The sequence below is a fragment of the Hypanus sabinus genome, chromosome 5 (assembly GCF_030144855.1).
Source record: "Hypanus sabinus isolate sHypSab1 chromosome 5, sHypSab1.hap1, whole genome shotgun sequence".
Lineage (NCBI taxonomy): Eukaryota > Metazoa > Chordata > Chondrichthyes > Myliobatiformes > Dasyatidae > Hypanus > Hypanus sabinus.
The window spans coordinates 139,658,679-139,676,412 of NC_082710.1; the positions used below are offsets into that span (position 1 = coordinate 139,658,679).

The 17,734-nt window shown below is 40.3% G+C and overlaps 1 protein-coding gene across 2 annotated transcripts in view; it reads left to right on the forward strand.

The window, feature by feature from the left end:
• LOC132394386 (protocadherin-9) overlaps positions 1-16,996 on the forward strand; it is a 798,119-nt gene extending 781,123 nt beyond the window's left edge. For both annotated transcript variants that reach the window (XM_059970459.1, XM_059970460.1), the window contains exon 3: positions 12,984-16,996. In XM_059970459.1, the coding sequence (XP_059826442.1) occupies positions 12,984-13,360 (377 nt within the window). In that variant the 3' untranslated portion in view covers positions 13,361-16,996. The remainder of the gene's footprint in view (positions 1-12,983) is intronic.
• The last annotated feature ends 738 nt before the right edge of the window (positions 16,997-17,734 follow it).

Below are 17,734 nucleotides of genomic sequence, written 5' to 3' on the forward strand. Positions count from 1 at the left end.
GCGCCAGTTACCTGGGAACAATCCCAGACGTTGGTGCTGTTTGTATGAAGTCTGCACATTCTCACTGTGATTGTGTGGGTTTGCCTCCTGGGTGTCCTGTTTAATAAGTGCAAGTTGATAGGTTAATTGATGACTTTAAATTGCCTCCAGCATGTAGGTAAGTGGTAGAATATTGGAGAAGTTAATGACTCTGTGGGAAGAATCAACTGTTTTTAATGTAGATAAGTGCTTGATGGCTATGGTAATCTTGATGAGTGGTAGGGTCTGCTTTTCATATTCTGCAACTTAATCATTTTCTGATGGGAAAGAGCAATGTTAAATGAGATGAATAGGGTTGCTTATGGGAAGGCCTTCTGTGCCCTTCATAGCAAGTTTCTGTATTAAACATGTATGGAAACATAAGATGTTATCCGTTAGTCCCATGGCCCACGAGAAAATGACAGTGAGAAAACACAGTGAGAGAGGTTGAAAGGATTGACCAATATTTAAAGTGGATGGGTTATCTAACGAGGAAATGTTCTGCAGGCCAAATTGTCTTGGGAGGGAATACATTGGCTATTAAATTTGAAAATTCTGTACGTTATGGAAATGTTGCTGCAAATTGGAAGGTGGAAGTGTAATCCATGATTGACAAAAGTGGGGGAGAATGAAAACAGAACTGCAAGATTGTTAAAATGATGTATGGTAACTGATCTGCTCAAGTCTGTAAGAAACTATGGAGAGTTGTGTGCGCAGGTCAGCACATCACAGAAACCAGCCACTGCTCCATGGACACCATTGCTGCCCTGGTAAAATAAAAGAATAATCTAAGAACCCGCCAACCCTGGACATTCTCTCCTCATCCTTCTCCCATCAGGAAGAAGACACAAAAGTCCAAAAGCATAAGCCGTCACAGCTTCTGCCCCGCTGTTATCAGACTCGTAAACGGCTTCCTAGTACAATAAGATGGACGCTTGACCTCATAGTCTACCTCATCATGACCTGGCACATTATTACCTGTCTGCATTGCCATTTCTCTCTTACTGTTTCACCTTGTACTACCTCAGTGCACTGTTGTAATGAATTAATCCATATTGAACGCATGTAAAACAGTTTTTCACTGTATGTGATAATAATAAACCAATTTCCAATGGGAAAAATAGAATTTATTTCACTCTTGGAAAATATAAATGGGAATAAACAAAATTAACATGGATTGCTCAAAGGAAATTTCTCTTTAACAAATCCATTGGGGTTTTCGTCAGGGTATTTCTATTTTCTATTTTTATTTTCTTCATTATTGTGACAAACACATAGATACAGTGAAAAGTTATTGTTTGCATGCTGTCCAGTCAGATCATTCTGTACATAAGTACATCATTGTAGTAAGAAGAATATAGATGCTGTATATAGTGTTGTATTCACTAAGAGAATGGAGTACAGGTGGAAAAATAAAGTGCAAGGGTCACAATGAGGTTGATTGGGGTCAAAGAAGTGAAAAGTTTAAGAGTTCACATTTGAACATATAAGATGCCTGTTCAGGAGTCTGATAACAATGTGATATGAGCTGTCCTTGAGCCAAGTGGGACAGTACATACTCTCATGCATTTGTATCTTCTGCCCGATGGGAGAGGGAAGAAGGGACAGTATTACTGACATAATAGATGAGGCAAATCCAGTGGATGTGCTGTGTTGAGGCTTTCAGAAGACCTTGGGTAAAGTTCTGCATGAGAGATTATTATGAAGACTTAAAGCACATAGGATTAGAGCTAATATATAGGCATGGATTGAAAATAGTTTGACAGACAGGAAACCAAGCAGGAACATATGGTGTTTTGGGGGGAGAAAGGCAGTTACTAATTTCAGACTTAAGGTTCAAGATTCAAAACTGTTTATTATTATCCATCAGTACACAAATACAAAGGGGAGCAAATTAATTGTTACTCTGGATCCTATTTAGCATATAATAAAACAAAATAATCATGAAGAAAGCTGAGAAAAACACAATAAATATAAATACAAAGATTAGTTTGTATACATAGATTGATAATATGCTCATAAAGTGACGCTAGTTGCAGGAATATCTGTATGTAAGGTGATTCTGACATGAAATATAGTTCCGACCTAAGGCTCCACCAGTAAGATGAATTAAGACCAAGGCTTTGGACCTGCTCTGGGTTCCTCTGGAGATTCAGTACTAAGAACTCATTTTGGTTCAGAATGCTGTACTCACTTCCATTGTTTGTGTTTATTTCTCTTTCTCTGCACATTGGTTGTTGGTCTATTTTTAAATTGGATTCTTTTGGGTTCCCTGCTTTGTGACTGCCTGTAAGCAAACAAATCTCAAGGCTGTATCATCTATGCATTCTCTGATAATAAGTGTACTTGAAATGAGAAAGTCATGGTGTTGGGAATTGTGGTGGAATGGGTTAATGGGTGGAGGTGTTGAATAGCCTTGGTAGCTGGTGGACGTAATTATTTTTGGGTCTGTTGGTGCTGGCATGGATGCTGTATAGCCTGTTCCTTGATGGGAGTAGAACAAACAGTCCAAGACCAGGGTGGGTGGGATCCTTCCCAGGATTTCTGGCCTTTTTTCCAGCACACTTTTTTACATGTCCTGATGGTGGGGAGGCTGGTGCCAGTGATCTTGTGGGCAGTTTTAACTACCCCTTTTATGGGGTTACTGTTCAAAGTTCAAAGTAAATTGATTATAAAATTATGTATATGTCATTATATACTAGCCTGAGACTCATTTTCTTGTGGGCATTCACAGTACACAGAGGTACAATAGAATCAAAGAAACACAGTATACTAAAACTGACAACAACCAATGGACAAAAGAAGATGAGCTGTGCAAATATAGAAAAAATAATAAGACTTTAATAAGAAAAATATAATAAGATCTGTGAAGACTAGATGATGACAAGGAAGCGTCGAAGGCCTGGCTCAGAGCTGAAGACCTCTTTCCAGAAACAGAGGTGTTCCTTGGGGCAATGCAGGATCAGATGGTTAACACAAAAGTTATCAAAAATACATAATAAAAGACCAGTGAATTCAAGAGGATAAATACAGAAAATGCCAAAAAGAAACCAGAAACAATCCAACAAATTACAGGAACCTACAGCAGTTTAACCAATCTGGTTACTTAAACAGGCACAATCAAGTCCATATACTGTTCAGCAAAATCTTGCTTTAAAGTACAAACTGATAAAAGAAACCACATCTTACTATAAGTATAAGCCTGATCCAGTTTTAAAGTCAGAGTCCCACAAATTATATTGTGACTGATTCGTTATTATAGACAGAACAATCCATAATAACTGTCTGGATATAATATTACAGGATAAACAAGCAAGAACAACTTTCTTAATAGATATAGCCATGTCAAACACACTTAATATACAGAAATCAGTAAGTGAAGAACAGTAGAAATGTGCTGAATAAAAAGAAGAAAATGAAAGACTATGGAACATGAACAAAGTATATATTGTCCCATTAATAATATCTCCAACTGGTATCATCTCAAAGTCACTACACAATAGCATTAAACCATTAGGCCTACACTGCAAAGTTTATGCAAATCTCCAGAAAGCCACGATACTAAGCAGCACTACAATGGTCGGAAAGTTCCTAGCAATTGAGAAATGAGTAAGCTTGGCTCTGCCCGTACATCAGGTTTTACTAGCGTGAGCTAAAAAGTAAAATATAATGCATAAATAATGCTGAGAACATAAGTTGTAGGGTCAAGGAAAGTGAGCGTATAGGTTGTGGAATCAGTTCAGCGTTGAGGTGAGTGGAGTGGTGTGTGGATCATATCTGGCCCCTACGATTTACATTTATGTATCAGTCATCTGTGTGAGAGAACAGATCGTGATATTTCAAAGATTAACGAGAACATGAAACATGATTGTGAATTGTGAGGGGGACGCAGAAGCTTCAAAGTAATTTAAACAAGTTGAGTGAATGGGATAATGCAAGCTGATGAATGTGATAAATCTACTTCGGCATAGGCCCGGTGTCTCAGGTGGTCATTTATAACTCCATGGAACTCTGTCATGAGAAGATGTACCTCACTGTCTGGCCAATATTCACCCCTGGGAAGTGGACAATAAAAGTGGTTGTAAATACTTGGTTTGATGGTAGGGAGGACAATTGCAATGAAAGTAAATGACAGGAGTACCTCTTCCAATGATTTGCATTCTAACAAGATGCACTTGCTTTGACCAAAATGTGCTGGTTTAGTGCCAAAATGTAAAATCCCGACCTCTCTCTGGCAGGTGTGAGTGTTGCGCTGTGTGTCCCTGGTTGACTGCCGGAGCATGAGCAGCAATGATACAAGTTATTTGGCAGTCCTGATGAATATGCCTTTGCTTAATTGTCAGGAAGGCTAATCAATTCAGTTTATCATCAAACAAATCATTTGAGCATTTCTTTATTCATACCCTGACCTCATGAGGGGAGTGATCCCTTGGGGAAAAAGTACAGAGGGTTCGGCATTTTTTTATATTGCAAGCAAAGCAATTACTGAGAGTGATATTAGCAGATGAAAGATTAATGCATTTAAAACAGCATTCTTCTGCTATCCTAATGAAGGCATCTAAAATCAAAGGCAGATTTAGTGCGGTAAGAAGCCATTCAACCCATCGTGTTTGTACTGGCTCATTGCAAGGGTTGCCTATAGTCCCTGCCACAATCTCCCTCCACAAGTGTACCCTTTTCAAATAAGCAACTCACCATGTTTAGAAAACAGGATAGAGGAATGTCATAGGGATATGTTAGCCTTGATCGTTCTCCTGACGACTGTCATTTCTGGACTCAGTCATGAGAGTTACACACAAGGGTCATGGCTGCAGATTAAAGGGCTGTTGATTTAAAGCTGAGCTGAGAAATCGCTTAGAGGGCAGCAAGAGATCCTGCAGATTCTGGAAATGTATTTATTGTTTATCAATTGAGATACAGCACAGATTAGGCTCTACCAGCCCTCCAGGCTGCACCGCATTTAATCCTAGCCTTATCACGGGACAATTACAATGACCAATTAACCTACCAACTGGTATCTTCTTGGACTGCAGAACACCCAGAGAAAACCCACGCGGTCACAGGAGAGTGCACAAACTCCTTATAGGCAGATTCAGGAAATGACGCTGGGTTGCCTGCACTATAAAGTGTTGTGCTAACCACTATGCTACTGTGCTGTTGAGCAACACACACACACACACGAGATACTGGAGTAACTTAGCAGGTCAAGCAACGTCTATGGAGGAAAATGGACAGTCAAAGTCTTGGGTCAAAACCCTTCATCAGGGACATTAGGACTGGAAAGGAAGAGAGCAGAATCCAGAAAATCCATATCTCTGGAATTATTTTTCCTTGAGGGTGGTGGAAATGAGATGATTGGATATATTTAAGGTGGAGATTAAAGATGATGGAGAACTGCTAGAGATCAGAAATTGAGGCGAACATAGATCAGCCGTGGTCATATTGAACGATGGGACAGATTTGAAGAGCCAGGCAGCCAACCCCTACTCCAACATTATTTCATTCTTCTGCTATGTTCACTAAGTCATTAAATATAAACTTAAAGGTACAGCATAATAACAGACCACTCCGACCCAACCAACCCACTCCACCCAATTAGACACATGTGGCTAACTAACATATGAACCCATACGTCTTTGTAATGTGGGAGAAAACTGGAGCGCCTAGAGGAAACCCACGCAGTCATGGGGCGGATGCACAAACTTCTCACAGACAGCAGTGGAAATGAACCTGGGTCACTGGCACTGTAATACTGTCACAGTAACGCGCTCTCAGCCCTGTGCCACATCGAAAGTGTTTTTGGCATTTTCCGTGGCAAAGGAAATTGCACTTTCAGAAGCACTATTTAGAGCTTGTACTTAGAGGACTCCAGTTGCCACATTGGCATTGGAATATCCTGCAGCTTCCCAAAACTGCTTCTGAAAGCAGCCTTCTAATTTCATGCTCAATGCTGGCCGGAAGCCCCCCCCCCCCCCCCCCCCCCGGTGAAGCAGAATCATTGGCGCATGCACACGATCCTTAAGGATGAATTGCTCCAAGGGGTTCAGGTTTTTTGCTGGGAGAACAAGCCAGCTGTACTCCAGGGAAGTTTGCATGAAGCCAGCTGTTTTCAGCCTTGGTGAGCAATCGCTTCCCCACTGAATTCTGTCCAGGAAGGAAGAGTCAGACAAGAATGGAGGCAGCAAGAACATACAAAAATTAATAGAGTATTTTCTTTTCTTAATGAATATTGTATTACAGAATCTTAAAGCAAGGAAACAGCCCTTTCAGCCCACTAAGTCTTTGCCAACCATCAATGATCAAGCCTACAAAAGTAATGAATACAGCCCAGTCCATCCCAGGTAAAGCCCTCCCCACCATTAAGATTACCTACATGGGGTGCTGTCGCAGGAAAGCAGCATCCATCCTCAAGGTTCCCACCATACAGGCCATGCTCTCTCCTCACTGCTGGCATCAGAAAGGAGGTACAGGAGGCTGATCCCACGTCATCAGGTTTAGGAGTCTAAACTATCCAGCTCCTGAACAAAGAGTGGATAAGTTCACTCAGCCTAACACTGAACTGATTCCACATCCTATCGACCTACTTCCAAGGAATCTACAACTCATGTTCTCAATATTCTTTTTGTACTTGCACAGTTTGTTGTCTTTTGCAGATTGGTTGTGTCAGGGTTGTTAGGCCCCAGATGAACAGCCAAATCTGGAGGACTGGTGGATCATTCTTAGTCTGGCATCTACCCTTTGACCCTGACAATGGGACCCTACCAAGTGCCAAAGCATAAAGCCTTGACTCCAGCCAACATATCACTCCAGGTCATTGAGACACGCCAGCCTCCAAACCCTACAATAATGCTGTGGATCTCTTTGAAGAACATGGACTTGTCTCTGTTATTTTTTGCCGGCTCTTTGTTTGTGCATATATTTTCCTTCACAGTCCTGATAATTTATGTTGTTGTGTGTCGTCTCTACCTGTGGGCCAGTGATGCTGTTGCAAGCAAGCTTTTCACTGTACCTGTTCCTCACCATATTTGTGCAATTGACAATAAACTTCACTTGAATTGTCCTTGGGTCATCGAGGAAACCAGAGTACCTGGAGGATACTCTCACAGTTGCAGGGGAGAGCGTACAAATGCCACACAGGGTGGAGGATTGACTCTAGGTCACTGGAACTGCAGAGCAGAGGTCGGTTAGCTGTGCCTCAATGCCAGCCTGAATTACTGCTGGAAATAGGAATAAGCATTGTCTAGTTTTATTTATTCATGCTAATTATGAATTTTCTCGCATGCCTGCTGCTTGAAATATGCTTTTAATCAACTGATCAAAAGGGTGAAAGGGTGAGCAGCTTCACGTTCCTGAGCATAAACATCGCAGAGAAATATCCCGGGCCCAACATACTGATGCACTTGAAAGAAGGAAGTGCATCTGTGACTCTACTTCATTAGGAGTTTGAGAAGATTTGGTATGTCACTAAAGACTCTCGCAAGTTTCTCCAGATATACTGTGGAGAACATTCTGACTGATTGCATCCCATGGCATGGTGACTCCAATGGACAGATTCAAAAGAGTTTGCAGAGGATTGCAGACCTAGCTAGCTCTATCACATGAAAAAGCCCATCTACCCACCATCAAAGACTTTTTTGAAAGGCAGTGCAACAAGAAGGCATCATCTATCATCAAATGACCCATCACCATGTAGGACATGCCTTCTTCTCATTACCACCATCAGAGAGGAGGTACAGGAGCCTGAAAAACCAGTCAATATTTTAGGAAATTTTTAGCTTCTTCTCCTCCACTACCATGAATACTTCCTCAGTAATCCTCTTTTGCACTATATACTGTACGTATTTCATTTTTTTTATTGCAACAGAGTAATTTTCTCATCTTGCACTGTTCTGCTGCCTCAATAACAACCAATTGCACAACATGTGCCACACAGAGAGTGATGGGTGCATGGAATGCACTGCCATCAAAGGTGGTAGAGGTGGATACAATAGGGTCTTTTAAAAGCCACTTAGATAGGTACGTGGAGCTTAGAAAAATAGAGGGCAGTAGAGAAATTCTGGGTAGTTTCTAGAGTAGGTTACATGGTCGGCACAACAAATGGGCTGAAAGGCCTGTAATGTGCTGTAGATTTCTATCTTTATGTCTCTATCTGTCAATGATAATAAAACTAACTCTGATTCTGATTCTGCTTTGGCTTCAGATGGATGTTTCTGCATACCACAACTTTTGTTTTAGTGAATTGCAACGCCAGTAACCTGAGTTTAGGCCTGATCTTGGTGTTATGACTTTCCATTGGATAATTTTGTTTCCTTCTTCACCCAAAGAACGTTCTGGCAGGTTACTTGGGTTCTGTAAATTACTGCTAATGTGGTGGGTCACAGGAGAACTGGGCAAGTTGATGAGATTACTTGTGGGGAATAGTTGCAGAGTATTAAGTGTAGAAGGGATCACTCTAAGAGCTGGCATATGTTTGATGGGCTGAATGGTCTTGTTTACTGTAAGAAATTACAAGAAAAGAATTCTATAAAACATAGACCAGTACAGCAGAGGAACAACCCCTTCAGCCCACCTTGTCTGTGCTGACCATGATGTCGATCTAACTATCATGATCCATTTTCCTCTGTTCCCTGCATGGTCGTGTGTCGTATCTGCTTCTAGAACCACCCCTGTTAGTGGTAGACAACACTCCTTGTTATCTTGCCTCACACATCGCCCCACCCACCTTCAAGCTTTGCCCACCGGCATTTGACGTTTCCACCCTGAAAGAGAGACTCTCAACTGTCTCCCCTATCTCTGCCTCTCATGATTTTGTAAACTTTTATCACATCTCCCCTCAGTCTCTGACACTCCATGGAAAACAGTCCAAGTTTGGCCACTCTCTCTTCAAAGCTAATGCTCTCTAATCCAAGCAGTATCCTAGTGAACCTCCTCTGCACTCTTTCCAAAGCCTCTACGTCCTTCCTTATAATAGGGTGACCAGAACTGTGCACAATGTTCCAAGTGTAGCCTAACCAGAATCTGTGTCAACTCAGTGATCAACAATTCTGCAGCAGAACAACAGCTTTTTATGTACACCAGGCAAAATCATGTCAAAAGAAAACTATTCAATGAAATGTTATGCAGAACTTAGGGAAATGTTCCAGAAATTGCAAGTTTCACTTCTGGATCTTCCAGCCTGTAGCGGGGTTTTTTTTGTTATTGCCTGTGGCTCCTGTTATTGTAAAGAATTCACATCAGGCACTTTCGGTTTTAGCAACAGTGCAAAATATGGTCTCTTTTAAAGGAAGCAAAATAATAGTTCCTTCTCAGTAAAGAGGAGTAGAATATTTCAACATTAGCAACAATAATTGAAGAGTTTTGAATCACTTCATCTCAAGAGTATTGGCAGAAGGGTTAAAGGTGATTAATTTGCATATCAACACTTCTTTTCACACAGATTCTTCAAGAAAATCTATTTCAAAACCTCAGTTCCCACACATTCTCTTCCCTTCTTTACCTCCTGTATGTGTACTGTCCATTCTAATTTCATCTAAATGCATATCGAAAAGGAGCACACTTATTTTCTCTGACAGTATTAGCATGAAGGTGCACCATAGAACAATAATTCCTGTGGAATCCAGTTTTCATTTATCATTCAATGAAAATGATGTACAATATCATCTGATTGCAATAGGGAGTGTGAATGAGGTATCTGACAGCTCAAAAGGTAGGGAATCAGAAATAGTTTCATACCTTGACTAATCCATAAATAAAACTATACTTAAAGCACAACACCTGATCGTTCTCCATTATTACTGAGATAATGTTTGTCGTCATTAATGTTTGGTCAGCTTTGTAAATTATGCAAGGATTACTCCTCAATCTCATCTAACATTTGAGAGCTCAGGCTGCCACATGAGACTATTTAAGCAAAGACCTTGGAAATAAAATGTCTTTGCTTCAGAGTAAGCAGAAGATTATAAGTGAAAATTAATAAGAGAATAATTAATACCAGCATTACAGAGAATAACACTGTTGGCCTGAAGTAATCCTTAATTACTTATGCAAAATCCTATTACACAAAAGAAAGTAAATAATCCCTGGTCATTAGTAGACCCAATGGCTTGTAATAATCTCAGATTAATAATAAGAATATATTACTCCATACATGCAAGATAGCTCACAGTGACTGGTCAGCTCCAGTGAGATTGGGCATCGAACATTAACTGGTAATTGGCCAAGTTGTCTTTCTGGATGATGCTGTTTTGACGTCTCTGATTACTTTTTAAAACAAGCAATTTTCCAATAACATCAACACAAGAGATTCTGCGGATGCTGGAAAGCTAGAGCAACACACACAAAATGCTGAAGAATCTCAGCAAAGCCACGCAACTTTAATAGGGGGCAATAAGCAGATGACATTCCAGACTGAGATCCTCCATCGGGACACTATGAATTGGAGAGGTGCCTACTTATTCTGGTTTCTGCACCATTTCTTTTCAGTCCTGATGAACGGTCTCAGCCTGAAACATCCCCTCGATAGATGCTGCCTGACAAGCTATGTTCCTCCAGCATTTTTTATATATTGTTCCCAATATCATCATTTTCCATTCTGAATGATTAATGTCTGAACTTGGTGCCTTTTCCCCTCTTCTGTGTGTCTCTTAGCAACACATGCAGAAGAAACGTTGATACCCCATTGTACTCATGCTGGCAAGAGCTCACAGTATCACAGTATTTCCCCATTTTTTTAAAGTATCGTAGTCCCACATGATACAATGCTTCATAAACTTTGTCCAGACTTCTACAATTAGCCAAGTTAGTTTATGTCCACAGCCCCAACCATTAGCAATCCCATCAGACTAAAGGCAAAAATGTACTTTCCTTTATTTCAAAGAATCTCTCAGGAATATTCTAAGACAAAAAGAGGTCATGCATATACGTCTGTCCCACCCATTCCATTTCCCTCAGCTTTTAACAAAAATCCTGCATTTAGTCTCCTTCCAGTGCCCACCCATTCTTTCTGGGATTGCTTCTGTTTTCACCTACCCTTACTGGAAATGAGCTACAGATGAGAGTTATCCTACTGATAGGAAATATTTCCTTCACATTCCTTTGCATATATTGTTCAGACTTTTAAATCTCTGTCTCCTGTTCCCTGAACCATCTGCCAGAGTGAGCAACTTTACTCACTTTGTCCTCTGAATCCGTCGTTACTTTTTACAAGAGAAACAAACTACAGCATTTGTGGAGACAAGGGGAGAGAAGACATTTTGGGTTAGGGCTGATGAAGGGTAAAGACACAAAATGTCAACTATCCTTCTGTCTCCGCAGGTACTGCTTGACTCACTGAGTTCTTCCAGCACTTCGTGTTTTTTTTTAAACTGCAGATCCCAGCATCGGCAGTCACTTGTGTCTCTATGACCTTCTGCATCTCTGATAAATCTCCTTGTAAATTTCTGTGGCCCAGGGGCAGAAAGCAACTGCAGCTCCTCCTCTTTAATCTTGTAGTGAAAGTACTTCATCTCTGGAAATAATTTAGTAGATCATTTCTGCCCCTGTCTTTGATTAGGGGGAAATCAAATGTGATTTCTGCAAAATGCTTGAGGAATCCAACAAGTCAGGCAGCATCTACAGAGGGGAATAAGCAGCCAGCATTTTCCTCCATTGGCCCAAAATGTTGACCGTTTATTCCCCTCCTTAGATGCTGCCTGACTTTCTGAGTTCCTCCAGCACTTTTTTGTGTTGTTCGAGATTTACATGCATCAGTAAAATCTCTTGTATTTATCAAATGAAATTTCCCTTTTGGATATCTTTCAGTGTGACTTTTCCCGTCCTTCGGTTGTTCAGATAAGAAGAATGAAACTTTATTCTGAATTTGCAATGTTTATCAAGCACAGTGGAGATAATTCTCCCACGAAATAATAGTCACAGCTGGTCCGAACATCGACTGTTTATTTCCCTCCGTAGATGCAGCCTGTCCTAAAGAGTTCCTGCACCATGTTTTGGGTGTTGCTTTGAGCTCTGGCTGAATGAGTAGATTATACAATCACAGAGAGACATAGCATGGAAACAGGCCATTCAGCACACTGACCATCAAACACTTACTTACACTCATTTTAAATTTTATTCTCCCCACATTCTCATTAGCTGGCCCATGTTATACCACTCACCTGCACCTATTGAGGCAATTAATCAGTGAACTTCCATGTTTCTGGGCAGTGGAAGAAAATGACACACAGTCACAGTAAGCACGTGCAGAGTCCACGTAGACAGCGCTAAAGATCAGGATTAAAGGCTGCAATTCTACTGGTGGTTTCATTGTGCTGTCTATACATAGAACAGTGCAGGATAGTACAGGCCATTTGACCTATGATATTGTGCCAGCCTTTTAACTTACTTCAAGATTATTCTAACACTTTCCTCCCATGTAGCCCTCAATTTTTCTTTCATTCATGTACCCAACCAAGAGTCTCTTAAATGCCCCGAATGTATCTGCTTCTACCACCGCCATTGGCAGCATGTGCCATGCCCCTACTGCTCACTGTGTAAAAAATAAACTACCTCTCACATCTCCCCTACACTTTCTTCCAAACACCTCTTGTATTAGTCATTGGTGCCCTGCGATAAAGGTGCTGGCTGTAAATTCTGTCAATGCCTCTTGTCATCTATACACCTCTACCAATCACCTCACACCCTCCTTCACTCCAAAGAGAAAAGCCCTAGCTTGCTCAACCTTCCCCCATAAGACATGCTGTCTAATCCTGGTAAATATCCTCTGCACCCTCTCCAAAGCTTCCACATCCTTCCTATAATGAAGCAACCAGAACTGATCAAAGCATAACTGCTTGTTTCGATTGTAGCAGAATGGGATCAGCCTCTTAACCTGGATTCAAATGCTAGTTTGAGCACCTATTTGGGGACATAACACTGTACTGGGCCTTGCCATTAATGCGTGCTTCTCTTTGTCTCTGCTTTTTCTTCAGGTGATGTTCCACTTGGTCCCAGAGGCTTAGCCGAAGCCACAGAAATGTGCACTCAAGAATGCCTGGTACTCGGACACTCGGACAACTGTTGGATGCCCGCAGATCTTGGTTCCTACCAGCAACTCAAGCCCCCCCTCTCCACTTTTGGATCGCAGAAGGAATGGATCAAGAAGGATAAGTTAATAAATGGCCATGCGCTTTCAAGGACCTGGGAAGCGGATGGCAACAGAAGCCAATTCAACGACAGGAAGCTGATTGGCTGTGGTGACGGGCATTATACTAGTGGGAACCCAATGACGGACATCCCCCTGGCCAGCCTGAAGTCTTACAAACAGGCACCATCAAACCTGGAAACAGCTAAAGAACATCAACTATGAAGAGTACTTTGTCCTTGTCCAGCCGTTAACTCATGTCAGCCTGATTGTAGGCACTAGTGGTAGAATATGCTAATCCTTTTTGTCTGAATTCTGTGTTACGGGTAGGACTTTAGACCACTGTTGCAGCAAGTACTTGAAGTTGTCTGTGTTGTAGGAACCATGGGATTTGGTATCTCTGTTGTCTACTTAATGTAAAAGAGGAAGGAGCTAAACTTCATGGTGGAGGAACTGGAACTGGCCACCCCACCAGAACAGCAAAAAGAAAAAAAAATGGTGGGACTGTTTCATAGTTTAGACTTGGAGACACTGAGAAAATGATATAATACAAGTGAAGCCGAAATTGTGGAGGAACAAAATATAAATTGCTGCTTTTAATTGAGGCCAATTGCTGCTGATGTACGTAATGAGACAGGAAACAAAAAGATTCTAAAATGAGAGCACGATTAACTAAGACTACAAAATGGGCAATCCAGCTTTAAGTGATCCAAGTGAACATTCAAAGTGTTTGTAAATAGGACAACTTGTCAGTAAGACCTATTTTATGGAACTATATTCTTCCCAAATTGTAGCAAAAGACTGTTCTATCACTCCACAACTGTCCCCCTTCCCTTTGTCTGCATCCACTGTGGGGTTTCTTTTAAGCTTCATGTCACTGAAGTCGCAGTGAAGATGGTTGAGTGTTTGTAATCTGTCCAGGAGTACTGTTTCCACGCTCACAGTCATTTAATGTGTTGTGCCTTCATTATGTACTGGAGCATAATTCTAGTTGTCATAGGGGGCGACTAAGGCTCTTACTTATAGCATTCTCTGTGCCTGGCAGGTACCAGCATTGTTTAGTTGTTCAGAATGAGGAAATCTTCAATGCAGCTTTTAACAGCATGTTTAAGCAAATGAGAATCAAGGCTTTGTTTCCTTTTTTGATTTTTTAAAATGCAGCACTCTGGGCATGGTGATCCAATCTAAAAAATTTGGTAGATAGCATGTTCTTTGCAGAATGGATGATTTTCTTTCAAACACATTCCAATGTAGGTACACCAAGCAAAAATACGTAAAAAAAAACATATACAAAAAAAAGGAAAAAAAAGCTAAATAAAAAGTGGCAACCAAAAAAAAAACACATCAGTTGCTCATTTTAAAAACATTGCTGTCCCTAATTTTTGGGATTCATTTCCAAACATTCTTAGAATCACTTGTTAAAGCATGAATGGTAGCAGAGAGCGTACATAATTAAAGCTTGTGTTTGATTTAAACTGGAAAGTACAAGGGCAATGAGTGGTTGCTTTATAACACAACTTAGTAAACCATTTCTACTTGTTATTTATATCTATTGTTATTTATTTTGATATATATAGCGTACTTTTTGACAAATTTTTATATAGAGAAAATTGGGGCGTTGTCATTGAGTCAATAAATTTGACACAAGGTTCATATATATTAACTGAAAAGATTATTTTAACGTAGCGTATTTTGGCAATGGAAGTTACAAAATATAAGGGATCATGAATACAGGAGTATTTAGTACGCTGTATCTATTACAATTGAATAACATTCTCCCTAATGTATTAAATGTTCCCATTAGTTTAGCCCTATATTTGTTAATTTTCCAGAGAGATTTTATTTCTGTGTAATACTGCTCAACAAGTAACATCTTTAATGTAACCATTAAAAAACACAAATAATTGAAGAATATTTTTAAACTTAGGATACTTGTCAGGTAAAATACGTTTTTTTCTTAGAATACGTGTTGATAAAATATCCAGAGAGTATAAGTAATATGTAATTAAAGATTAGGGTTCAACTCTGAAGGTGTTTCTGATACTGAACTTTGAAAAGGTAGCATGTTAGTATGAATATGACAATGGATTTATGTGAAAAACACTCTGCATAAGGGTTTGCTGCAGCTTTAACTGTTCTATGCTGAAAACGTTTTTGAAACCTAGTAGCTGGATGCAAATACAAAACGAACTTGCATTTATGAAAGTGCCCTTCACAACCTCAATACATCCTGCTACCATCCCCAACCCCCGCTCCAAAATTCTCTCCGGCCAATGAATTCCTTATTTTTGAAGGCCACTCATTGCCGCAAGGTAGAAAGAGGCAAAATCCCATCTCCACACATCCATGCGGAGGTGGCTATTTACTGTCTATTTATTGAAGTGAATGTTGGTTTGAGGAATGACACGTTGGACAGACAGCCAAGTCGCATCACCCGGCCCTTTGGGAAATGGCTGTGGATTATGTCATAATGACCAAAGCCGCCTTCAAACAAAGCTGAAAAATGGCTCGAGTCCTGGGCAGAGGGTATTCACCTGAGTGATGGGCTAAATTTATTGTGCCCTACTTAGAGACTGAGAGCATAAAAGTTCATTCTCTCTTGTAGGGGCAAAATGCGTATGCAACAGAATGGGGCTTGATCACACAGCCTTCTGGCTTAAAAGCCAAAATCATTACCGGTCAGACGAAGGTAAGTTTCATAAAGGTACAGGTGTCTTTTTGCAGATGGAACTTTATGCTTCAGGTCGGCCAAGTTCTTGGCTTCTGAAGCTTGACAACATATTTTGTTTTTGTCTCTTCGCCTGCTTAGGAGAATTCTCTGGAAAGGATGTGTATTCCTTCACCACAAACCTTCCTGCAGTAACTTGGCTCTCAGTTATAACAGACATGTATGCATTTAAGTTTGTTCCTGAAATTTGTTTTGCTTAAATCAATAGATTTGAATTTCAAGAATGGAGTCCAACAAGCATCTGTTATAAAATTCCCTGGTTACCACACAGAGGATAGAATTGTAACCCATTGCCTTCTTCCTACTGCAAACCTCATTCCTGGAAGCATGGGGTCAACCTAGCAGAATGGCTAAAACTGAGGGAGCTTATCACAATGCAAATGCCTGATATCCTGCTCCCCAAAGATTTTGGAAGAGTTTGGAAACTGGTGGTGGGAACATGAGGCAGAAGTAGGCCGAGAGACCTGGTGAAATTCAAAGATGCAAGATCCATCGAGAGTGGATACTTCTGTTCACACTCATGAAAAATCTCAGGAGCATGTTCCTGTATTGATCAACAGTAGAATCCTGTAGAGGGGGAGGAATATTTGGCTTTAAACATACCAAAAAGTCAAAAGAAATCCCTCAAATGGAAAAGACTTTATCTATGGGTGTTCTACTGATCATCTGTATGCAATCAAGGAAAACTCCAGTAAGACAGGATAGTAATTTCATATATAAATATATATAAATATATATACACTCTTTAAATATGCATTTACTTACATGCTGAGCACTAGAAGAAAATACAAGAGTCACTTATTTGTGCTTGTGTATAGCACGGAAAGATTAAGTCCATGTTTTCAGTTTTGACAGTCAACGTATTATACTTTCTGTAAGAAGTTCACGTGTCTTTAATTTTGTCAAAATGTTATAACGTGGGTCATGGCTGACCTATTTAGTCACAGTAAAGTCTGTCAGTTTGCAAGACGTGTTTAGATGATGATGGCAAAAATATACGACAGTTATCCTTGTTACTGCATTGTTGGTTCAGCGTTATTTACAGTTATTCTGCTCTGCAATAAATGTTTGGCATTCTGTAGTGTGTTGTATAAATTCACCACTAGAATTGAATCCGAGTACAATGGTTCACATTAAACCTTGTTATTCTTCAAGTTCTTGGTGGTCTGGCTATTACTCATCTGCTCCTGGGACCTTCCACATCATGAATTATTTGTCATCTTACTGTAATAAGCAACAGACTTATCGTTTGTTTGGTTCCCATATTCCCACCTTGGAGATAAACGGTTGAGAAGTAAAAACATGAAAGGCTGTTCTGATAAACTGGACATTCACATTGAGGTAAAAACAAATTTCACAATGGGGTAACTGTACTGAAACATCTAGTTAATGTTCCTATATTCATTGAATTAACCAATGTGGTAATAGGCCCTTTAGTTTAGCTCATCCATGTTGCCTACCTCAGTTAGACCCATTGCCCTGCATTAGGCCCATATTCCTTGAAACCGGGGGTTCATGAACCCCTCAGGTAATGGTAGGGGTCTATGGCAAAAAAAAGCTTGAAAACCCCTGCTCTAAACCTTTTCTTTCTTGTACTTGTCTTAATATATTCTAAATGTTGTAATTATATCTGCCTTTACAACTTTCTCTGGCAGATTGCTCCCAAGCCCTCCACTCTCTGTGTTAAAAATTTACCCCTCAAATCTTTCCCCTCTCACCTTAAACCTATGGGAAAGTAAAGACTATGAATGTTCACCTCAATTATGATTGAAGTCAGCTACGTATTCCCGAGAGACAGAAGAGAATGCAGACATTGAAATCTGGAGTAACAAACATTCTGCTGGAGGAGCTCAGCAGCATCAGTGGATGAA